The sequence below is a fragment of the Choloepus didactylus genome, chromosome 19 (assembly GCF_015220235.1).
Source record: "Choloepus didactylus isolate mChoDid1 chromosome 19, mChoDid1.pri, whole genome shotgun sequence".
Classification (NCBI taxonomy): domain Eukaryota; kingdom Metazoa; phylum Chordata; class Mammalia; order Pilosa; family Megalonychidae; genus Choloepus; species Choloepus didactylus.
The window spans coordinates 21,101,828-21,127,602 of record NC_051325.1 but is presented as its reverse complement, the minus strand read 5'-3'; the positions used below and the strand labels follow the sequence as shown (position 1 = coordinate 21,127,602).

Sequence of the window (25,775 nt, the reverse complement as noted above, 5' to 3'; positions counted from 1 at the left end):
CTCTCCCCTAGAGCAGCTGGCAATTACCCAAGAACTATATGAAACAGTGTTTTCGGGGTCTCCAGTAACCAGTCACACATCGGACACAAGTTTGGAATTGGAGGAAAAGCTGAGATCGCAGCGAACATTGTAAGTTCCCTGGACCAGGGGTCTGGCGCCCCTTCCCACCCAGACCTCACAGACTGTCTTGCTGCCGGCTCCCTGAAAGGGGGGAAAAAAAAAAACAAAAAACAGCAATCTGCTGAGGGCAAGAAGGGAGCCTCAACCCAGCCTCAACTGCAGAATTCATTAACAAATTAATTAACTAATTTTGGGAGCTGGGGTGCTAAAGAAGGGCTGGGCTCCAAGAAGTGGGGGCACGTAAAAGCTGGCACCCATTCCCAGACTCCAAAAAAGCCATTTTTTTTTCCCTACATTTTGTCCCTTCTGGCTTATCACTGATCCCTTATCTTTTTGCATTTCAATAGCCCCCAGCAGGGGTGGAACTGAAGCTGCTGGAGAGTAATTATCAGACAATAGCCCAAAGCATATCTTTAAATGCTCTATTCTGACACTGACAAAACCTCCAGGCTGGGGAAAGACTTCTAACTCTTTTTTTTTTTTTTTCTTTTTCTTGTTTTTCTTTTCTATTTTTTTTTTTTTAATCTAAAAGTAATATATGTGGTTATTTTCTATCGGAAAGCCCAGGTTGAGGGACTAGGCTGGGCTTGGGGGGAGACAGAGTACCCACGGTGTCTTTGAGTACCCTATTCACTACTGAAGGTCTCCACCCCAGTCTTTAATTGGCAACTCAGACTGACCAAGGAATCTACCTGGAGATGCCCCAAAGAGGAGAGGGGAGAAGGGAATAGTGCCCCTGAGAGATAACTGGAGTTATGAGGATTGGGAGAGTGGAGGGAGGTCCAGCTCAACTGGCAGTCCTCCTTTTGGGAACTCAGACCCCAGGGGCTAGAATTCAGATTCCGGCTTCAGTCAGCCATGCCCTTGACAGAATCAGAGTCACCAGGAGAACTAAAGTCTGCATACCTCCTTACACTGGTGGGGGAGCTGTGGGCTGGCAAGCGTCACCTGCTGGACAGGAGAGGAAAAGCACCAATTCTAAAGGCCTCATAGGAGGGTCTCATTCTCAGGAAAACTCCATACCCTCCCAATGAGACCTGGGTCTCACTAGACTGGGAAAATCTGACTAGGGTCGACCATATCTGAGGAGACCCACTCACAAAAAGGTTACATAGAGGCACAGCAAGAAACAGAAAAAACAAGAGGGGAAAAATTCTGACCAACTAAATAGAACCTAAGTTAGAGGTCTAGAATAAGTTGAACTGAATAACAGAGGCCAGAAAACAAAGCCAACCAACAAGAAAACCACTAGGTAAAAGATAGAAAACAAGCTCCAAAATAAACTAATCAAGAAAATTAGATGCCTAGACAACTTAAGATAAAAAGCCATACCAGGAAACACGAAAACATGGACCAGCCAAAGGAACAAACTAATAGCTCAGCTTTGACACAGGAGTGGAGGCAACTAATGCTAAATAAATTTGATGAAATGAAGGAAGATATAGCAAAAGAGCTGAAGGATATAAAGAAGACACTGGCTGACCATAAAGAAGAATTCATAAACTTAAAAAAACAAATGGCAGAACTCATGGGAATGAAGGCCACAATGGAGGAGATGAAAAACACAATGGAGGGACACAACAGTAGATTTGAAGAGGCAGAAGAAAGGATCAGTGAACTGGAAGACAGGTCATTCAAATTCATACACACAAAAGAACAGATGGTGAGAAAAATGAAAAAATATGAGCAGGGTCTTAGGGAGCTGCATGACACCATGAAACGCACAAATATATGTGTTATGGGTATCCCAGAAGGAGAAGAGAGGGGAAAAGGGGCAGAAAGAGTAATAGAAGACATATTCACTGAAAATTTCCCAACTCTTATAAAAGACAGAAAATTAGAGATTCAAGAAGTACAACGTACCCCAAATAGAATAGATCTCAATAGACCTACTCCAAGACACTTACTGGTCAGATCGTCCAATGTCAAAGACAAAGAGAGGATTCTGAAAGCAGCAAGAGAAAAGTGATCCATCACAAACAAGGGAAGGTCAATAAGACTATGTACAGATTTCTCTGCAGAAACCATGGAGGCAACAAGACAGTGGCATGATGTATTTAAGATACTGAAAGAGAAAAACTGCCACCAAGAATTCTATATCCAGCAAAACTTTCCTTCAAAAATGAGGGAGAGATTAAAACATTTTCAGACAAACAGACACTGAGAGAGTTTGTGAATAAGAGACCAGCACTACAAGAAATACTAAAGGGAGTGCTACAGGCTGATAGGAAAAGATGGGAGAGAGAGAATTGGAGAAGAGTGCAGAAATGAAGATTATCAGGAAAGGTAAAAGGAGAGGAAAAAATAAGATATGACATTTAAATCCCAAAAAACAAAATGGTAGTAGAAAGTAGTGCCCTTACATTAATAACACTAAACGTAAATGGACCAAACTCCCCAATAAAAAGACACAGACTGGCAGAATGGATTAAAAAACAGGACCCATCTATATGCTGTCTACAAGAAACTCACTTTAGACACAAGGACAAAAATAGACTGAAAGTGAAAGGTTGGAAAAAGTTAATTCATGCAAACAACAACCAGAAAAAAGAGGGAGTAGCTATATTAATATCAGACAAGTTAGACTTCAAAAGTGAAACAATTAAAAGAGACAAAGAAGGACACTATATATTAATAAAAGGGTCAATTTATCAAGAAAACATAACAATCATAAATATTTATGCACCAAGCCAGAATGCCCCAAAATTCATGAGGCAAACACTGCGATCACTGAAAGGAGAAATAGATACCTCTACAATAATAGTTGGAGACTTCAATACACCACTCTCATCAATGGATAGAACATCTAGACACAGGATTACTAAAGAAACAGAGATGTTGAATTATATGATAAATGAACTAGACTTGACAGACATTTATAGAACACTACATCCAACAACAGCAGGATACACTTTTTTCTCAAGTGCTCATGGAACATTCTCTAGGATAGACCACATGTTGGGTCACAAAGCAAGTCTCAACAAATATAAAAATATTGGTATCATACAAAACACTTTCTCAGACCACAATGGAATTAAGTTGGAAATAAATAAAAGGCAGAAGGTCATAAAATTCACAAACATATGGAGGCTAAACAATACCCTCTTAGAAAACCAGTGGGTAAAGGAAGAAATTACAAGAGAAATTAGTAAATACATCGAGGCAAATGACAATGAAAACACAACATACCAAAACTTATGGGATGCAGCAAAGGCAGTGCTGAGAGGGAAATTTATTGCCCTAAATGCCTATATTAAAAGAGAAGAGAGAGCAAAAATTGAAGAGTTAACTGCTCACCTGGAGGAATTAGAGAAAGAACACCAAACTAACCCCAAGCAAGCAGAAGGGAAGAAATAACAAAGATTAGAGCAGAAATAAATGCAATTGAGAACAGGAAAACAATAGAGAGAATCAACAAAACCAGAAGTTGGTTCTTTGAGAAAATCAATAAAATTGATGGACCACTGGCTAGGCTAACAACAAAAAAAAGAGAGAGCAGATGCAAATAAACGCAATTATAAATGGGAAAGGAAATATAACTACCTACCCTGCAGAAATTAAGGAGATAATCAGAAGATACTATGAGCAACTATATGCTAATAAACTAGACAACTTAGACGAAATGGACAACTTCCTAGAAAAGCATAAACAACCAACATTAACTCAAGAAGAAATAGATGACCTCAACAAACCAATCACAAGTAAAGAGATTGAGTCAGTCATCAAAAAGCTCCCAAAAAGGAAAAGCCCAGGACCAGATGGTTTCACATGTGAATTCTACCAAGCATTCAAGAACGAATTAGTACCAATCCTACTCAAACTCTTCAAAAAAATTGAAGAAGAGGGAAAGCTACCTAACTCTTTCTATGAAGCCAACATCACCCTAATACCAAAACCAGGCAAAGATACTACAAAAAAAGAAAATTATAGACCAATTTCTTTAATGAATAGAGACGCAAAAATCCTCAACAAAATACTCGCAAATCGAATCCAGCAGCACATTAAAAGAATTATACACCACGACCAGGTGCGATTTATTCCAGGTATGCAAGGCTGGTTCAACACAAGAAAATCAATTAATGTAATACACCACATCAGTAAATCAAAGCGGAAGAACCACATGATCATCTCGATTGATGCAGAAAAGGCATTTGACAAAATTCAACATCCTTTCCTGATGAAAACACTTCAAAGGATAGGAATAGAAGGGAACTTTTTCAATATGATAAAGGCAATATATGAAAAACACACAGCTAACATCACACTCAATGGGGAGAGACTGAAAGCTTTTCCTCTAAGATCAGGAACAAGACAGGGATGCCCACTATCAGCATTGTTACTCAACATTGTGCTAGAAGTTCTAGCTAGAGCAATTAGGCAAGAGAAAGAAATAAAAGGCATCCAAATTGGAGAGGAAGAAGTAAAACTTTCACTATTTGCAAATGACATGATTCTATATGTAGGAAATCCAGAAAAATCTACAGCAAAGCTACTAGAACCTGTCAATCAATACAGCAAAGTAGCAGGGTACAAGATCAACACGCAAAAATCTGTAGTGTTCCTATACACAAGTAATGTGCAACAAGAGGAGGAAATCAAGAAAAAAATCCCATTTACAATAGCAACCAAAAGAATCAAGTATTTAGGAATAAACTTAACCAAGGACACAAAAGACCTTTACATAGAAAACCATAAGAAACTGCTAAAAGAAATTGAACAAGACCTAAAAAAATGGAAGAACATACCATGTTCATGGATTGGAAGACTAAATATAGTTAAGATGGCAATTTTACCTAAACTGATTTACAGATTCAATGCAATACCAATTCAAATCCAACAACTTACTTTACAGAAATATAAAAATCAATAACTAAATTTATTTGGAAGGGTAAGGTGCCCCGAATAGCCAAAAATATCTTGAGAAAGAGGAATGAAGTGGGAGATCTCACACTACCTGACTTTGAAGCATATTACAAAGCTACAGTGCTCAAAACAACATGGTACTGGCATAAGGACAGATATATTGATCAGTGGAATCAAATTGAGTGTTCAGAAGTAGACCCTCGCATCTACGGACAACTGATCTTTGATAAGGCAGTGAAGCTGAAGCAACTGGGAAAGAGCAGCCTGTTCAATAAACGGTGTTTGGAGAACTGGATATCCATTCCCAAAAGAGTGAAAGAGGATGTCCATCTCACACCTTATACCAAAATTAACTCAAAGTGGATCAAAGACCTAAACATTAGCACCAAGACCATAAAACTCTTAGAAGAAAATGTAGGGCAATATCTTAAAGATCTTGTGAAAGGAGGTGGTTTCTTAGACCTCACACCCAAGGCACGAGCAACCAAAGAACAAATAGACAAATGGGATCGCCTCAAGATTAAACACTTTTGTACATCAAAGGACTTTGTCAGAAAAGTAAAAAGGCAACCTACACAATGGGAGATGATATTTGGAAACCACATATCAGATAAGGGTTTAATATCCTGAATATATAAAGGAATCCTGCATCTCAATAACAGAAAGACAAACAATCCAATTAAAAAATGGGCAAAAGACATGAACAGAAATTTTTCTGAAGAGGAAATACAAATGGCTCAAAAGCATATGAAAAAATGCTCACCTTCACTGGCTATTAAGGAAATGCAAATCAAAACCACAATGAGATATCATCTCACACCTACCAGAATGGCCATTATCCAAAAAACAGAAAATGACAAGTGCTGGAGAGGGTGTTGAGAAAGAGGCACACTTATTCATTGTTGGTGGGAATGTAGAAAGGTGCAAGCACTCTGGAAGACAGTGTGGAGGTTCCTCAGGAAGCGAAATATAGATTTGCCACATGACCCAGCTATTCCATTGCTACGTATATACTCAGAGGAACTGAAACTTAAGACACACGCATACATTTGTAAACCGATGTTTATTGCAGCATTATTCACAATTGCTAAGAGATGGAAACAGCCCAAATGTCCATCAAAGGACGAGTGGATAAACAAACTGTGGTATATACACAGGATGGGATATTATGCAGCTGTAAGACAGAACAAAGACATGGATCATGTAATAATGTGGATGAACCTTGAGGACATTATGTTGAGTGAAGTTAGCCAGAAACAAAAGGACGGATTCTGTATGGTCTCACTAATATGAACAGACATTAATGAACAAACTTTGGGAGTTAAAAGCTGACAACACAGGCAACCAGGAGATAGAAAGAGGGCAGAGATCAGCCATTTGATGCGGAAGGACTACAGAATGTTTAGGATTGATTGCATAGATCCAGAAATAGATAGCATAATACTGTGTGATGGTAGCACGGTATTGTAAGTACACTGAACAAAGATGTCTGTAAGTAAAGCTGAAAGAGGTGGGATAGGAGAATGTATGACATTAGAGGTAAAGATAGATGATAAAGACTGGGACTGTATAACGTGGCAAAAACTGGAGTGGCCAATGACTGTTACTAAATATACAAATATAAAAATGTTTTTGCATGTGGGAAAGCAAATGAATGTCAACCATGTAGAGAGTTGAAAAGGGAATGGTATTCAGGAAAAAACATAATCAAAGCAAACTGGAGTCTTTGGTCAACAGTAACATTGTAATATACCTCCATTAAATGTAACAAAGGCAATATGCCAATGCTAAATGTATATGAGAAGGGGATATAGGGGAGGAATATGGGATTCTTGGTAGTGGTGTTATTTGCTGTCCTTACTAGTATATTGTATTGTATGACATGTTACTTTTCTTTTTATCGTTTTTTTCTTATTGCTAAAAAAAAAAAAACAATTTTTCTTGTAGTAATCAATATGTTCAAGTGCTGATTGTGGTGATAAATGTACAACTTTATGATGATACCATGAACAACTGATTGTACACTGTGGATAAATGTATCGTATGTGAATATAACTCTATAAAATTGTAGGAAAATCTATATATAGGAGTGAAAGTGTTGGAGAAAATATGGTGAGAGGGATGATGCCTCACCAATATGGACTAACTACAATGTGTAAACTCAGAATTGAATCTTAGAACATAGCCTAACGTGGACATAATAATTGTAATAGTCCCTAGACTGTAAGCTCTTACAGCAGTTAACTCTATCCCTGAATTGTAAGGCCTATCTCTAAACTTTGAGATGCTGATCCCCTAGCGTATAACCTGATTGGTCTCTGGAACAATGCATATCTCTGAGACACCTGAAACTCAGAGCTAGAGCTCGGCAGATATGAATGTCAGTATTAGTGCATACACCCACTGTCAAAAAAAAAAAAAAAAAAAAGCTGAAAAAGAGCCCAGACTTCAATTAGTGATATGAATGAAGCAGGTCTGGTTAAGACCAGGGCAAGCCAGACCAAAGGGTAAAGGTTGAAACTGATTATGTTTTAAAACTTCAACTTCCATATGAGACCAAGGGAAGAGATATCTATTTGGTACAGGATCTAAATTTTCTAAATGGTACAACTCTACAGTCGATTTGTTCAAACACCACAATTGCATGGAACTTTGAACAGGAAGTGAGATACGGTAGGTTAGTATAGGCTGGAGTGAAATAATGACACATTCCAGAGTAATTTCGGCAGATAATAAAAAATATATTTACAGCCTCCCCCTCCCCAGCCCTGAGGATCTGGGGGAAGGTGTGGATGTGTTGGACATCCTCACCTGGACTGGTGTTGATGTTGTCACAAACATTGGGACTGGCGGTTTGATGTGCTGAGCCCTCGATCATGGAACTTGCCCTTATGAAGCTCATTACTGCAAAGGAGAGTCTAAACTTGCATGTAATTGTGCCTAAGAGTCTCCCCGAGTACCTCTTTGTTGCTCAGATGTGGCCCTCTCTCTTTAACTGAGCCACCGCAACAGGTGAACTCGCTGCCCTCCCCCCTACGTGGGACCCGACTTCCAGGGTTGTAAATCTCCCTGGCAATGCAGAATATGACTCCCAGGGATGAATGTGGACCCAGCATCGTGGGACTGAGAGTATCTTCTTGACCAAAAGGGGGATGCAAAATGAGACGAAATAGTTTCAGTGGCTGAGAGATTCCAAATGGAGTCGAGAGGTCACTCTGGTGGACATTCTTATGCACTATATAGATAACACCTCTTAGGTTTTAATGTACTGGAATAGCTAGAAGTAAATACCTGAAACTACCAAACTCCAACCCAGCAGTCTGGACTCCTGAAGACAATTATATAATAATGTAGATTACAAGGGGTGACAGTGTGATTGTGAAGACCTTGTGGATCACACCCCCTTTATCTAGTGTATGGATGAGTAGAAAAATGGGGATAAAAACTAAAGGACAAATGGGGTGGGATGGGGGGATGATTTGGGTGTTCTTTTTTCACTTTTATTTTTTATTCTTGTTCTGGTTCCTTCTGATGTAAGGAAAATGTTCAGAGATAGATTGTGGTGATGAACGCTTAACTATGTTATCATACTGTGGACAGTGGATTGTATACCATGGATGATTGTATGGTGTGTGAATGTGTTTCAGTAAAACTGCATTTAATAAAAAAAAAAAAAAAAAAAAAAGAATGCATTTCATTCACTACTTGGCACGTGGTTTCCATTTTCCCTCCACAGTCCTCATCACATATTTGGAAGATGGCAGGACATGAGATGCTGTGATGTTCCATGCAATGCAGAGCTAATTTTATTCATAATAATAATATTATTATTATCATTTCACATAGTTTAGTTCCTTTCAGCCTACGCCAGCTCTAATTTCCTTTGGGGAGTACAAACCCAGGAGCTCATTATATAAAAAGTTTAGGGCAATCACATGCACTAACTTAAGAAAGCTAGGTTTAGGAGTGCAAGTTTTAAAGTGAAAAGTTCCCCAAAAAGGCTCCAGATTAGCCTAAGGAATCAACAGAATCACATATTTTGCTGTACATCCCTTGGGGAAACTTGCTTGCTTTGGTACAAAGAGCTACATGCAGACAGTGAAAATGGTCTTTTAGAAATCCGGAAAACCGGCCTGACATCACGGGTCAGGTGGGTTGTACCTGGGCAGTGAAAGCACTTTCCTTGTTTTTCAAACAATCATGGGCTCCCATCCTGTGCAGCTCCGTGGGCAGCCTTCCGTAGGCTGATCAAGAAAGAGAAAGAACAGCCTCTGTTTTCAAGCTTTCTCAGCTAGAAAGCTTTATCTCCTTGTAACCTTCCCAGTCCAAAACAAAGGGCGAGTCTTGTCTTGCCCAAGCCAGGGGGCCAGAGAGGATGTGTGTTGTGTATGTCTTAAAGTCTCCATTGCTGTTTTTGATAACCTACATTCTGCATGAGGAAACCAAAAGGCAGGATCGCTCAACAGCGAGAGGCACGAATGGCTGAGCAAGCTGACTCTCAATGTCTGCTTCAAGCATTGCTCCTCAGTTATGCGTGGAAGGTTTCCGTGGTGCTGTCAGCCTTCCAGCCTAAAATAATACTCCAGGAACTTCTTAATGCTAAGAACAGAACAGATCTGAGGCATTTACCTCATTGTGGGTAGAGTAACTCAGTAATTAAGGTTTCCTGCAGAGAGCTACAGAGTCCAACGGGGCAAAGATTTACTTTGGGGAGTATATGCCTTTTTATCTGACATTGGCTCTCAGCACAAGAAAGTTACAAACCTGAGAGCTTGATGTTCTAGAATCATTACTGAGATTAGCTCTGGAAAAGAAAGATGTCAGAAATAGTTAAGGGTAGGGAATCATAGCTTAAAAGGGTTTTATCTGGTATTTTAAGAGGTGTTACATAGCTTATATCCTACAAGATGCATCTACACACCAGCCTGTTTGTGTGTGCCCATTTCTTTCCCTATGTCTTTCCTACCACATTCCCCTTTAACTGAGTTGATGGGCTTATTATCCATGAGCATACCTGAGTGTGTTCATTCACATATTAAAAAAAAAAAAAGAAGACCTTGCTATTTCTTATCTCTGGTTTGATGGAAAATAAAATCCCTGGCCCTGGAGTGGGGATGAGGCTCGGGGTTGGATCCTGCACATCCTCTCATCCTGGTCCTCAAATTAATAAAAATTTCAAAACATTTAAGTTTGCATTGAATATAAATTCATTTAATATAAATTGCTTTGTATTAGCTGTTTGGTTTTTATACCTAGAACCCCTGTAGATAAAAACTTGTTAAACCAGAATAACACGTCAGCATTGTCTGCTTGATGTCAAAGACTCAGTACATGAAATTGTCTAATGGGTGCATCAGGTCCCGTAATTCTACACACTCAGTTATAGGTAGTATCAACTAACTGATGGTTCCTTTCATTTCCTGGTCATTCATGTTTGACAGAATTTTAGTAACTTTGACCATCTTCTACTAATCATCACCAAAAAAATTTCATCATTCATATTCCTCTTTTTGCAGAATAATTCTGTCTACTTTCAGTCTTTCTTTTTTTCTTTCCCTTAGGGCTTTTGCTAGGCATCTGCTAAAGAAAAAAATTGGAGTAGTGGTCGTTGGATTTCCAGCCACTCCCCTCGCAGGAGCTCGGGCTCGCTTTTCTATATCTGCATCACATACCAAGGAGATATTAGACACGGTGAGTGTACCACAGGCCAACAGGGCCTCTTCTGGGATTTCTAGTACTGTCACCTTTGATTCTCACTGAACCAGCATTTGGGGGTCCCCGAGTTTCCCTTGGGTGGTTTAGAAAAATAACACTAATGAAACTGCTAAAAACAAAAAACAAGGGTATGTCAGCAATGCCCAACCAAGTGATCAATTCAGTAGATATAAAAGAAAATCAGTTTAGTGAAGATCTGAGTCAAGTCAGCATTCTTGTTTCATAGGACAGGTCAAAGAGTAGCCAAATGTTGTGCTATTTACATCGTCTTTAATGCAAAAGCTGACCTAACACGCTATTCTGGCATCAAATGCCTGGTAATCTTGAAAAAGAAATATAGGCAATTTCAGGAGCGTGGAGGTGAGATGAATTATTATAATGGGGAAAGCTCACAAGGAAAGTGGGTTTTGAGTTAGGCCTCTTTTATAAAGGTTGTGGGGCAGCATCCAAAGTTTCTGATGAGAGGAGTGACATAATCATGTCACTACAAAATAAACGTGACAAACAGATTGGAGGCAAGAGGAAGGAAGTCTGAAATGGAGCTATTGTGACAAAATAAGATGACTAGATCAATGGCAGTAGAAACAAACTAACAAACAAAAAAAAACCAGAACAGAGATTACAAACGCATGGAACTGCCAGGATACGACAAATGATCAAATGCAGGGCATGTGTGCAAAGAGGGAATCAAAGATAATTTGAAGTTTCTAGCCCCAGTGAATGAAAGGATGATACAGCAGTTAAATGAACAGTTAAACAAGGAAGAGCAAATCCTCAATGAGAGGGGGAATGATGTGAGCTCAGTTCTAGGCATGTTGAGATTGCATTCAGTCAAACATCTTGAAAGACTTGCCTACTCTTTCTTACCAGAAACTCATTTCATTTAAAAGAAAATAAAAAGTATTCATTTTAGAGAACCTGGAAAATATAGAAGGGTATAAATAACAACAAAGTCGTTATCTCAAACCCTAGAGATAGCTCACTTTTTAGCCTGTCATTCAATAAATGTTTGCCGTGTACCTACTTCATGCTATACACAAGTTTAAGTCATGAGAATATAATGATGAAGAGAACTAAGAATACAAGGAATAAAAGAATGATGAGGATAGTTTGAAGTCAGTTGTTTGCACCTGCACACACATACACACCCAGAGTTTTTTGAAGACACTTTTGATCCTATTCCTCCTGTAAACTTTCTCCTCTTTTAGCATGTTTAACAATGTGCTAGCCCACTTTTCTGACTTCTCTAGCTCTATGAAAGTCTAGTTCTTTGCCTGCAATTGCTGCATTCACCCTGGATGTAGGTACTCTGCAAAGATCTGTCCTCGGCCTGTTCATTCACACTTCTATCTGGACAATTACATCTTCTACCATTGGTTACAACAACCCTTCAGTTCCCCCAGCCTTGCATGCTCTACTAAGCTCTAGAATCTGATTTTGTCTTTCAAGGAAGGACTATGAAGGCACAAAAAGTAGGTTTAGGAAAGGCCCTTGAGAATGGGGGAAGACTTGAGTGTGTTTACACATCAAGGGAAGAAGACAGTGAAGGGAAGGACATTGCAGGCCTGGGGGAGAAGAGGGGCTGACCAGTGAGCCATGCTCCCTGATGTGAAAGGACAGTAGACAGGTTGGATGAGTCCTGTTTTTTGTCTTTTTTGATCCAAACAGCTTTGAGTTACTCATATATACCTCAATCGGTCAATATCAGGCCTGGTGATTCTCTCAATTCCTGTGGAATCTTTGGTCTGAAAGGAGCACTGAGACATCTACTAGACAGTTGCCTCTAAACTTCTGAGCTCATGCACCCATATCAATAACAATTTTTGAGCACATCTCTTAATATACAAGTAAGAGAAAGTGGAAAATGACCCTGGGGAGAAGCCAGGGTATGAAGGTAGCAACTGAACATAAACAACACTCACAGAATGTAAATGACATTTAGACAAGTCTACCAAGTGACCATATTTGGAAGAAAACAGAGGCAAGCCCATTCTGCAAACACAAAAGCAACTTAATATCTCCCTCTTCTATCATGAGTGACGACTGCTCCTCTACCAGTAACAGTGCTAGCCTTGCTTGAATCCTCCCTCCTTCCAGATAAGAATTATAAGTATATCCAAGCAATTCATTGATGGCACCCAACCCAGAACTGGTTCTGCTTCCTTAGAATCCTCTCTAGTTCAAGGTCAAATGCTGGAAGAAGCCCCTCCAGCTCCCCCTCACTGATCCCCATCGTTCTTCCGGAGTGTGTACTCCCTTCCTGCAGTAAGCTACATAAACCAGACTTTGACTATAGTTGTGCTCCATTGGTCTTTGGTCAGTGGGCTTTAATATAAATTTATTTATAAATTATATATGCATCACCAGTATTATATAACAGACACAAAAATAGATGTTAAGAAGATTGAAATAAAGATGAATAGAAATCCTAATGTTTTCCTCCCACAGCCTCCAATGAATTGTCTCACATATCCCCCAGAGTGTGCAGGTACACCACATTGGAAACTGTTGAGTGTCCCCATCCCTCACCTTCAGCCAAGCTCAAATAGAAACCATCCCAGAGAGATGTCACTTAAAAGATAACTTCTGTTACTTTTTCCTACTACTTCCATTTGATGTTGAAAAATACAGAAAATACAGAGCAGGAAAAAGACCATTTCAATCACCCATAATCCTACCACCCAAAAATAAACCCCTCTTAACACATTGGTGAATATCTTGACTGATGTTAGTTGAAAGACTATCCAAAGAAGAAATACATCTGTAAGTCCCATTAGTCATTCATTCTAATGCTACCAGCCTTTGCTTGACCTTTTTCAAAACATTAGACCCTCATGTTGTCTTCCTCCTCATCTGACAAGTTAAGAAAAACAGGCTCAGAAAGGTTAAACGACATGCCCAATATCATAAGATCAATTAAATACTGGAAGTAAAGCATAACATTCTCTATTTTCTGGCTCCCAGTTATTTCATTTGTAAAATGGGGAATACATTTATCCACCTGAAGTAAGGGTGTTGAAACAGATGAGTTATTGGTCCCTTCTGGTTTTAAATTTTATTCCATGGAAATAGAGATGAGTGTTTCAATGCTGGCAGAGGGAGGGTTAAGCACGAGCGAAGAGAGAAGGATGCTAATCGGCTCCCACAAGGTTCCATTTTGTTCTTGGCCAGATTGGTTTGCTGTGTCGTGAAGACATAACATTCGTTGTACCTGCAACCTTATCTTTTTCTTCCACAAGATTATATAAGTCCTTAAATTTTAAAAGAAAGCCTTAAAGGGCAAGCTTGGGCCAGATCCTTTTCGTCCTCTCCTCACACCCAAAAAACAAAATAAACATTCATAACGTGGAGTCAGACCATCGAAGAAAATGAGATAAAATGAATTAGCATCTAACATTCCAACAGGGCTTATAAACTACAGCCTACTGACATGGATCTTGCTCCTTTTCTTTAACGTTAAAGACGCTAGCAAAACAAGACTGTGGGTCTTAGTGGAGCTCACCATTACCCTGAGGTTCAGAGAGCAGAGACACTTAGGAGTTTAGAGGGAACTGATGGAAGGCAATCTCGTTGCAGGTCTTAGAAGCCACTAATGAGATGGGTGATCTCCTGAATGTGAAGTATTCCCATCAGGGGAAGTCGGCGCGTCCTGAACTCCACGGCGAGACAAGGTTTGAACTCAATGATTAAGTTTCCCCGTCCTGAATGGATGATGAAGACTGTGCCAGAAAGACCTCCCTCCCTGCCTGAAAAGGAATATAAATGGATTTCTCCCCCTTTCTAAGGACAATTTTGGTTTTCAGATCTTAATTGAACTAAAAGAGTCATTGTTGTGTTTCGAATGTCTACAACTTGAGGCTGCAGAGATGAAAATATGGTTCCAGATTTCAGTTTCTCCTCTCTCAACTATTCTGTTAGAAATACACACACACTACTTAGAATATTTTTAATGGCAATGAGCCTGTGTTTTAGCTGCCACTGTGCCTCAGGGGTTGTAACCAGAAGAGAGGATTTTGATTTTTAATTCAGAAAACCTCACTATGTGTTTACTTATTTCATGTCAGACATGGCTGAGAGTGGTGGGCAGATACTGACTTCCTTGTTTCACCCATAAAAGGACCAGCTAGAACTTGTCCATATCATCAGAGGTTCCAGGCAGGAGGGTAAAGAAAGTTTGCTTCTACCATTTTCCACATTTGGACTTTTTCCAAGGACAAGTGTCAAAAGATATAGTTAATGCTTTGAGAGAGAGAGAGCAAAACTGGCCAGCAACAGCTTAGAGACATCTTTGAAGGAAACTTTCCTTTTCCTCTTGTTGGTCTCCTGGAGTTTTACAGCTGAGCTTTTGAGGTTCGGAAAATTAGAGATTTTTATTTCATAAAGAAGGAGTCAGAAAGCAAGCATAAGCCAATTTTAGGCCTCAACGAAAACTCTAAAGTTATAACCACTTGAACTCTGTTGGTTCCATGTGGAGTGAATGTTTAGCATGCAGAGTATTTATTACTTTAAGGAATGAATTGTCATTTTCCTACTGAATTTTAACTAAATGGTGAGATGCAATTTCCTTCAGAGCCAATGCCAAGGCCACACTTGAAGAATGTAATGATTCAAGAAGGATAGATAAAAGCAAATTCTATTCAACTATCCATTAAATAGTACTGCCTCCTCGCACGTGCACTCTGATTTGGCACAAAGTGGGATTGTCTACTCTTGGGCAACTCTCTCTAATTTTCTTCCTCTCTCTCTAAATATGAACACAAACTTCTCTGGAAAAGTAGCCCTTTGCTAATTGGATCAAGTTCGTGTGCAAAAAGCTAGTGGAAAACCTTATCTTTAACAAGCTCCCAGATGGTGCCCAGATTTGGAAACTCTAAAGAGCAGCAGTGACCTTTTAGCAAGGCTTCTGTAACAGTTCGAAGGAGTTACAGAACATTCCACTCCATCAAATGACACTGTAAACAACTCACTTGAAGAAAGGCTTGGCTTTGCATGACACAGATGGACACAAGCTTTCATGTTGTGCGCTGACATGGAAACTCAACCTGCAGTGCCTGTGTTGGATGGAGCAATATGCCACAATGCTCAGGGCTTATTAAAAGATAGGAGGAGGGGCAAGACGGTGGCATAGAGAGGAGTGGAAGCTAAGTAGTCCCCCAGGAACAACTACAAAAAACCAGAAACAACTAGTAAATAATCCAGAAAACTGTGGGGGGACAAACGAGACCATCCACTCATCATACACCAACTTGAATTGGGAGGAATGCCCAAGAACACAACATAAAATCTGTAAGTAAAACCTGCGGATCCAAGTTGCGAGACCCCCTCCCCCATAGCCGGAGCTGCAAAGCCTCGTGGTGCCAGAGAGCTCTCTCCCAGCAAATGAATATAGCTCAGCTGAGCTCCAACTGGGGTTTTAAGTAGCGAGTGTGAACTGCTCACTACAGGTACGAATCCCCAAAAAACAGACAGAGGCTTTGGGTGACGACTGACCTTGGAAGGCCGGAGGGTCGCCTTGGACTGGGTCTGAAGGGGACTATCTGTTTCTTTTTTGGCTCAGTGGAGAAAGCCCCAGTCATTTTCAGTTTCCAGGGCTTTGACTCGGGGAAGGGTGGAGACAGCACAAGCAGAGAGAGAGAGAGAGACCACTGAAATGCTAATGATCTCCATCTGGGGGGGTCTGTCTTCTCTACGAGGAAAGGGGTGGGGCCCTTTCCATTCAGAACGAGACCCCAGAGCCTGGGGGAATACGGCCATACCTCCTCACATCAGTCAAGAATTATAAGCTAACAGGCATCACCTGCTGGGCAGAAAAGCACAGTGACCTGAGGCATCACAGGGTGGAGCAATTTTCTAAGACACACCCACAGGGAAACCAGATACTGAATATTTCTTCTCTCTGGGACCTGAGCCTGTTCTGGTCTGGGAAAACCTGATTTGGATAACCAAGGAAACCATGCCTAGACAACAGAAAATTACAACTTACACTAAGAAAAACAAAGTTATGGCCCAGTCAAAAGAACAAACGTACACTTCAACTGAGATACAGGAATTTAAACAACTAATGCTAAATCAATTCAAAAAGTTTAGAGAAGATATTGCAAAAGAGATAGAGGCTGTAAAGGAATCACTGGGCATATATATGGCAGAAATCAAAAGTTCAAAAAAACAACTAGTAGAATCTATGGAAATGAAAGGCACAACACAGGAGATGAAAGACACAATGGAAACATACAACAGCAGATCTCAAGAGGCAGAAGAAAACACTCAGGAACTGGAGAACAAAACACCTGAAAGCCTACACGCAAAGGAGCAGATGGAGAAAAGAATGAAAAAATATGAGCAATGTCTCCGGGAACTCAAGGATGAAACAAAGTACAATAATGTACGTATCATTGGTGTCCCAGAAGCAGAAGAGAAGGGAAAAGGGGCAGAAGCAATAATAGAGGAAATAATTAATGAAAATTTCCCATCTCTTATGAAAGACATAAAATTACAGATCCAAGAAGTGCAGAGTACTCCAAACAGAATAGATCTGAATAGGCCTACGCCAAGACACTTAATAATCAGATTATCAACTGTCAAAGACAAAGAGAGAATCCTGAAAGCAGCAAGAGAAAAGCAATCCATTACATACAAAGGAAGCTTAATAAGACTATGTGCGGATCTCTGAGCAGAAACCATGGAGGCAAGAAGGAAGTGGTGTGATATATTTAAGATACTGAAAGAGAAAAACCGCCAACCAAGAATCCTATATCCAGCAAAGCTGTCCTTCAAATATGAGGGAGAGCTCAAAATATTTTCTGACAAACAGACAATGAGAGACTTTGTGAACAAGACAACCACCCTACAGGAAATACTAAAGGGAGCACTGCAGAGTGATAGAAGACAGGAGTGCGTGGTTTGGAACACAATTTTGGGAGATGGTAGCACAACAATGTAAGTACACTGAACAAAAATAACTATGAATATGGTTGAGAGAGGAAGGTGGGGAGCATGTGAGACACCAGAAGAAAGGAGGAAAGATAAAGACCGGGACTGTGTAACTTGGTGAAATCTAGAGTATTCAATAATTGTGAAAAAATGTACAAATATGTTCTTTTACGAGGGAGAACAAGCAAATGTCAACCTTGCAAGGTGTTAAAAATGGGGAGGCATTGGGGGAGGGATGCAATCAGCATAAACTAGAGACTGTAACTAATAGAAGCATTGTATTGTGCTTCCTTTAATGTAACAAAGGTGATATACCAAGGTGAATGCAGGTAAGGGGGGGGATAGGGGAGGCATGTTAGACACTTGACATTGGTGGTATTGTCTGATTCTTTATTCCACTTTGATTTAAGGTTATTTTTCCTTTTGCTGCTTCCTAGCTGTCATTTTTTTTTTCCTCTTTCTTTTGCCTCTCTACCTTCTTTGACTCTCCCTCCTGCCTTGTGGAAGAAATGTAGATGCCCTTATATAGATAGTGGTGAAGGTGGTGAACACATAAATGTATGACCATGCAGAGAACCATCGATCATTTACTTGGGATGGAATGTATGGTGAGTGAACAAAACCATATTTAAAAAAAAAAAATGGGTTGATGACAAAACCTCGAGGGCAATATACTGAGTGAAATAAGCCAGACACATAAGGACAATTATTGCAGGGTCTCACTGATAGGAACTAATTATAATATGTAAACTCATAGACATGAAATATAAGGTACCAAGATATAGGATGAGGCTTAAGACTGGGGAGTGGTTGCTTAGTATGAGCAGAATGTTCAATTAGGATGAACTTAAATGTTTGGAAATGAACAGGGGTGTCGGTAGCAAGATGTGAGAATAACTAACAGCACGGAATGGTGTGTGAATGAGGTGGAAAGGGGATCAGAGTCATATATGTCACCAGAAGGAATGTTGGAGGTCAAAAGATGGGACTGTATAAAACTGGATCCTATGGTGGGCAGTGTCCATGATCAACTGTACAAATACTAGAAATTACTTCCACGAACCAGAACAAATATATGCAATACAATTAGAAGTTAATAATAGAGGGGCATATAGGGAAGAAATATATACCTATTACAAACTATATACTACAGTTAGTAGTACTTCAACATTTTTTCATAAACAGTAACAAATGTACTATACCAACACTACGAGTAAACAATTGAGGGGGGTTGGTTAGGGATAGGGGAGGATTAGAGTTTCCTTTCCTTTTTTCCTTTTTTCATCTTTCACTTTATTTCTTGTCTGGAGTAATGAAAAGTTTCTAAAAATTGAACAAAAATTAAGTGTGGTGATGGATGCACAACTGTATAAGGGTACCCAGGGGCAAGTGATTGTACACTTTGGATCTTTGGATAATTGTATGGTATCTGAACAATCTCAATAAAAATGAAAAAAAAAAAAAAAAAGATAAAGGTGATCTGCATAGAAAGTTTTTTTGTGTGTGGGGAAATTATAACACCCAATAGGTACATCAGTTTAAAAGTGAATCACAATGGTAAAATGCCTCATGAATTTTTAAGAGCTGTAAGGAGCACAGTTGCACTCTTCTCAATGAAATGATGCAGCATCATTTGTGCAAAGAAAATACATGTTATATAGATGTGCAAAAAAAGAAAGACGTGTGGGTCTTTTCTTTTGAATATGCACATTTAAGTGAAATCGTTCCTATTTAATTTTCCAAAATGCAAGCATGTCTTGAGTTCCAAAAAGGAAACAGGAGGCAAAGAGGGCAGCAGGAAATCTGGGCCTTCTCAGGGTACAGCAAGCAGTAAATGACCCCCTTCCATTCTGGATCTGTCTTTGATCTTCACACCTACCCTTTGGGTTATAAGCCCCTAGAACGGTGTCTTCATGAGCAGGACTGTCCCCCATTATTACTTTCATGGAAAGTTTTGAGCCTAATTCATCATGGGATACTAATTACTCACCCACCTGGAGGGAGGGCGTATGGAGGAAGTTACTCCCTTTTCATCAAGATCCAAAAGTCCTGGAGCAATTCATTACATTCCCACACACAAGACAAAGACTTCTCTCTGTCAGAGAGTCTATGTTGAATATACACTCATGAAAACAACTCTAAGTCAAGTGGATTCCTTCTTGAGCAAATTAGAAGAACTCAGGCCCCATGGTGTATGTCATGTAGAATAAAGCTGATTAGGAGGGTGATTCTGGATAATGAGAATTTTTAATTTTTATAAGGGAAAAACCTTCCATTGCTAGGTTATTAAGACCACAATTTTCAGATTCAATAGGGATTGTTGTTCTGCTAATCATACCAGAGCCAAAAAAAAAAAAAAAAAAAAAAAAAGTCTCTTTGTTTGGGTCTGTTAGGGAAGAATTTTCTAACAGAACAATAATGTTATGCGCCTCTGTAACTGTCCTGTATATGCACTCACATGCACACACACACACATGCACAAACACACATACTCTTTTCTCCCCTCTCTTTCCAGAACAAGTAAAAGTACGAAGGTAGAAAGATGAAAATCTGTTTGGCTCTTAGATGGAAAACATTATTCTAGAAAACGACCTTCAGGAAAGTAGAAGATAAAGGTTCCAGAGAGACACGTGTAAGGAGGGAATGTTTACATAATAAGGAAATGGTACAGACTCAGTTCTGTTCTTGTGGAACTGTGGCATCTTTGCTGTTTGGGCATGTTTTCTTTCAGCATGTTCAGCTTTGACGGAGACCACAGCTTCTGTATTTACCCAGGAAGCTTCTTAAAATGCAGACCCCTGGACCCCACAGCAGGGCACTACTAAATCATAATAGCTGGAGTGCCTAGGAATCTGTGATTCTAAGCCAGGCTACAATTTGAGAACCATCATCAGAGGATCTTTTGGTTTGGTAGACTAGTTGTCTCTAATAACAAATCAGGAACCTAGATCTGATATTCTGTTGATATTCAAGGGTACTTATACTGGTAAATAAAGTGAATTATTTCATGGCCAACCTTTTATCCTCAATGGAACATCGTGTTTCCATTTTCCAGGTAACTCCCTGTGTTGGTTTGAATCTGTTATGTATCCCAGAAAAGCCATGTCCTTTTTAATCCAATCTTGTGGGGGCAGACCTATTGTTGGGTGGAACCTTTTGATTAGGTTGTCTGCATGGAGATGTGACCCAGCCTATTCAAGGCGGGTCTTAATCCCTTGCTGCAGTCCCCTATGAGAGGATAAAAGATGAGATGAAACTCAGGGATCTCAGAGAAGCTAAGAGAGACATTTTGGGGAGAAATTTTGAAGAAAGCCATTTGCAACCAGAAACCCAGGAGAGGAAGGGCCAGTGGATGTCACCATGTGCCTTTCCATGTGACAGAGGAACCCCGGGTGTCACAGGCCTTTCCTCAGAGGTGTCTACCTCTTGATGCCTTAATTTGGACATTTCCGTGGCCTTACAACTGTACATTTGCGAACTAATAAATCCCCATTGTCAAAGCCAATCCATTTCTGGTACATTGCATTCCAGCGGTTTTAGCAAACTGAATTATTAGCAAACCATATTTTTCTTCAGGGATAGAAAAGAAGTGTCTTACTCTGACTTAAAAATCAAGGCTCAGGAGATGAAATCCTGACTCTCTTAAATATATACTTTGATTTATAACAATCATGATGATGATGATGATAGTAATAATAACAATATTTTAAATTCATTTACTGATTTCTTGGCAATATTTCCTTGTCTCAAAGCAGAGAAAACAACAGATTTGAAGATTGTTCTCTCAGAACACCCTACCTAGCTGTGTAATGTTTAGGAAATTAAAAGGAATCAGTATTTTAAATGTTTTTAGGCAACTATTGTGTGAACTGTCTCAGGGTGGTGTGGTTTGTGGATGGGTGGGTGTGATGGGTTTCACTGAAGCATTTGAGGTGATCTATTTCAGTACAATCTGAAATGTTAGCTGTTTTAATAAACAAATCATAAATACTGACAGTATAAAATAACTTATAGTTTTGTGCTGATTTAATTCGAGTTTCCCTGGGAAAAAAGACTGCATATTTCTAAATATTCATATTTAGAAAGTTCACTGGAGAAAATTGAGGAGGTTGGCTGGACTTGGCTTGCACAGGTTCATGAAAAACAATTGTGGACATCTCTTCCCAACTCCGCTTTCAGTAACATCACATCCATAGGTTGAAATCTCAGCCACAGTCAGAATATTTACACCATGCAAGGTGGCAAACATTACAAACCAGAGATCTGGAGAACTGGTTATCCCACATTTCCCAGCACATCACTGAGACCATGTACAATGGTACAATTCCAAGGTTGGAGTGAAGGAACAGAATTGGGAAGACAGACATGTAGAACTCTTATGTTATCATAGCAAAGGCCTCAGTCAGTCCCATGGGGAGCTGCAGAACTGAGATGGCTCTTTAAAGAAGGTATCTCAAATTGAAGCAAGGGAGCCAGGCCTTTATACCTTCTTCCTATTAAACAGTCATTGGATGAAAGCTACCAGGGCTTCAGGGCAGATAAACTGGGCAGGCTGTGACCTTGGGTGAGAGAACTCTTTTTAGCTGCAGGTAATTCTGAGGTGGGGGTGAGGGCTGGGGTGGGGAGGAACTCAGCTGTCAGCTGAAAGCAGTCTATCCACTTATAATTTTTATTCCTAATCCACCTGGAAAAAGAGGTCTTATAAAGGAAAGTTTAAAATGTAGAGTAAATAAAGAGAAGAATAATAAAATGGGCTCACACATACCCATCACCCAGCTTCAAATATTATCAATTCATGCTCAATCTTTATCACCTATTCCCCCATCCCTCCACTTCCCCTCCCACCAGATGACTTTGATGCAAACCCCGAAACTCATATCATTTCATCTGTAAATATTTCACTGAGTCTCTCTAGAAGGCAAAGTATGTCTTAATTCTTTCCTCTTTCCAACTTATTAAAATCCAAACTGTCAGGATAACAAAGGCATCCAGATGAACCCAATGTTAACCTTCTCTTTCTCTATCTCAAGAACTTCAAGAAAATACTTTGGATGGAAACCAGGAATTATTTCTAAAGTAGGTATGTGGTGTCTTGAAAGGTAATAAAGCAATCATTTTTGGGACACTCACTGTGCTAGGAACTCAAACATATGCTAAATTCCAGGTATTCTTGCAGAGATCAACAGTGGGTTGTCTTGGAAGGCAACACTGTTGAAGTTGTAAGGCGATAAGCAGAGCATGAAAAGAACTTCCAAGACTCTGACGGTGCATTGTGTTTTTTTGGAATGTTTGCCCTCTTTCTCATCAAATCTAATTTCTCAAAAAGTTATTTCCGCTAAATTTTCTTAGCAGGAATAATTCAACTGAGAATAAGAGAACAAATGAGACCAATAAACCAGTACATTTGGAGACAATTGACACCTCTGTCAGTTTGGGCTTCGGGTAGCCGTTGTCGTATTCTTATTCATCCCTTGGTCCAAATGAAAGGCTTCAATCTGACAGCTGCAAGTCAACACCTATAAGAAATTATCACAGCTACAAATCAATAAAATATCCAACCACAGATGGGCAGAATAGAAGTGAGAGGATTTTTTTTTTTTTTTTTTTTTTTTTGCTCTGGCATGTAGCAGCACTCCCTTTTATTCAGCCCAGATGCTAATTTTTATATCAGAAATATTGACTGAAGGAGTTAGTGATTTTGGCTTTCACACAAGTTTATTCAGGATCTTTCTTAATTAGGTTTGGGTCGGGTGCAATGCCCATGGCCTGGGGTAGGCCTGGCTCCAATCACCACATCATGCTCTCTACTTCATCACAGGCCAAGGAATAAGACAAGGAAATTGCTGCTTCTTTGTTTCTCCAGCCCTTAAATATGTTTTTCCAGATTCAAAGCATGCATAGAGCCAATGTGTAAGGAAGACTGAAAAAAGTATAATGGCTTCACTGTGATGACATCAATCTACCCTATGGGCTTGACTGTGATCCTCAAAATGAATAAGGCTCTGTATGTGTGTGCACACGTGGGGAGGGGGGGTGAAAAATGAATGGATAGTGATGTGAGGGCACAGGAAAAGATCCTGGTATCTTTTGAATGAAAATTTTCAACAGGCTGATGAAGCTTGTCCCCTTTTTTAAAAAGGGAAAAATAACCTGGTTTTCCAACAATATATGATTTCCCCACAATGTGTCTATTTTGAAAATCATTGTCATTAAGTTGTGCAACTATTTTTACAAAGTCCATACCAGTTACATACAATTTATACCAGTCTTTTAAAAAACATTTCCACACACATAAAGCATCTTTAGATAACAGTCACAAATGACAGACACTGATAACAAAATGGGTTTTTCTCTATAGATAAAATAGTTTGTTGACGTTAAAAACAATAATTCAATTCCACTAAAATATTTCCAAATAAAGAGCTATGAAGAGTGTTTAACTCTAAAATATTCATAGATAAAATTTCAAAGTTTAGATTTGTAAGGGATTTTGTTAAAGAGACAATGTGCAAAGTGGGATCAACCAAATATTAAAGATTTCATATATAGATGAGTCCATAACATATATTTATATAGTCAATGTTATGGCACAGAACATAAAAAAATTAAAATATTTTACCAAAGTGGGTCCATTTATACTATAATGAACTATTTATACTCAAATGAACTCGTTTGAGAATCACATTGATTTTCGACTGTACATTTGTTATTTATAATAGCCAGGTAGAGAAGAAATATGCCAGCAAGTAACATTAATCAACATGACCCTTGGCTGTGAATAAGCATGGAAAACCAAGGATCACCAGGTATTTGAGGAAAATGAGCAACACCAAATGGGTGGCCAAGATGAAAAAGAAACACTTGCACTGGCAGAAACAGAAAATGCACGGAAAAGAGAACTTTTTGATTATTATCCTTATAGGTCAACTTGGTTGCATGAAGATAATGCATCCATAAAACAAGAATAGACTGAGGAGGGGAGAACCTAAGATGGCGGCTAGGAGAGACAGGGCAAAAAACACCTCCATGAAAAATACTAGATAAAAGCCAGAAAGTGACTCAGAACACCAGTTTCAGCGATGCACCAGTGGACAAGGTCTGCTAAATCCACAGGGACTGTGAACTTGGTGAAACCGGAAGTCTGCATTCTGAAATGAGTGAGTAAGCTGCTGAATATCCAGCAGCCACGCTGTGGTGTGGGGAAACCAAGGGTTGGCATTTGGAGGCAGACGAGTTCTTTTTTTAAAAAAACCCAAAAGTGGCTACAGCTATGGCAGCGAGAACCACACAGTGAAGCGTGGCAGGAATGGGCTGTGCAAACATCTCAATATCTGGTGTGGAAGATAGCCTTTACGCACCCACTGCTAATTGTCTCAGAGTGAGGCAGGCAGAAGTTAGCCAAAAGGAGAAAAAGCCCATGCCCCTTGCAGCCATCTTCCTGGCGGGCTGGGAACACTCCTGCCCAGCGCCAGGGCCACAGCCCAGAGCTCTGCCAAGAAACCCAGTGTGACGGGGGATGTTCCCAGCGGCACACCCACACGCCACAGTGTTGGAGGTGGACAACAACCTTTTGCATACCCATAGCTAATTGTCCCGGAGCTGGGAAGGCGGAGCTGTGTGAAAAGGGGGAAATTAACATGCCCCATTCAGCCATCTTTACAGCAGGCTGGGAATGCCCCTGCATGGCCCAGTGGCCCAGGGCTTCCATTGAGGGACGGCGCACACTTGTGACGTAGCACAGCCTACAAGAACCAGACCCCTACACACCACAAAGACAAAGTTGGGGAGAACTGACTTGAGGGGAATAGGTGACTTGCGGATGCCATCTGCTGGTTAGTTAGAGAAAGTGTACACCACCAAGCTGTAGATCTGACAAATTAGAGATTGGTGTCTGAATAGTCCTTCATTTCCTAAAAGAAACTATCAAGTAAAGCAAATGCCAAGAGGCCAAAAACAACAGAAAATTTTAAAGCATATGAAAAAAACAGACGATATGGATAACCCAAACACAAACACCCAAATCAAAAGATCAGAGGAGACACAGTACTTGGAGCAATTAATCAAAGAACTAAAGACAAACAATGAGAGCATGGCACAGGATACAAAGGACATGAAGAAGACCCTAGAAGAGCATAAAGAAGAAATTG

General features: G+C 39.8%; 2 protein-coding genes across 2 annotated transcripts in view; one reads left to right on the top strand and one right to left on the bottom strand.

The window, feature by feature from the left end:
- SPTLC3 (serine palmitoyltransferase long chain base subunit 3) overlaps positions 1-15,868 on the top strand; it is a 171,090-nt gene extending 155,222 nt beyond the window's left edge. Inside the window, 2 exon segments of the mRNA XM_037811845.1 lie at positions 10,545-10,674; positions 14,275-15,868. Of these exon segments, the coding sequence (XP_037667773.1) occupies positions 10,545-10,674; positions 14,275-14,388 (244 nt within the window). The 3' untranslated portion in view covers positions 14,389-15,868.
- TASP1 (taspase 1) overlaps positions 1-25,775 on the bottom strand; it is a 656,132-nt gene that overhangs the window by 91,910 nt on the left and 538,447 nt on the right. The window lies entirely within an intron of this gene.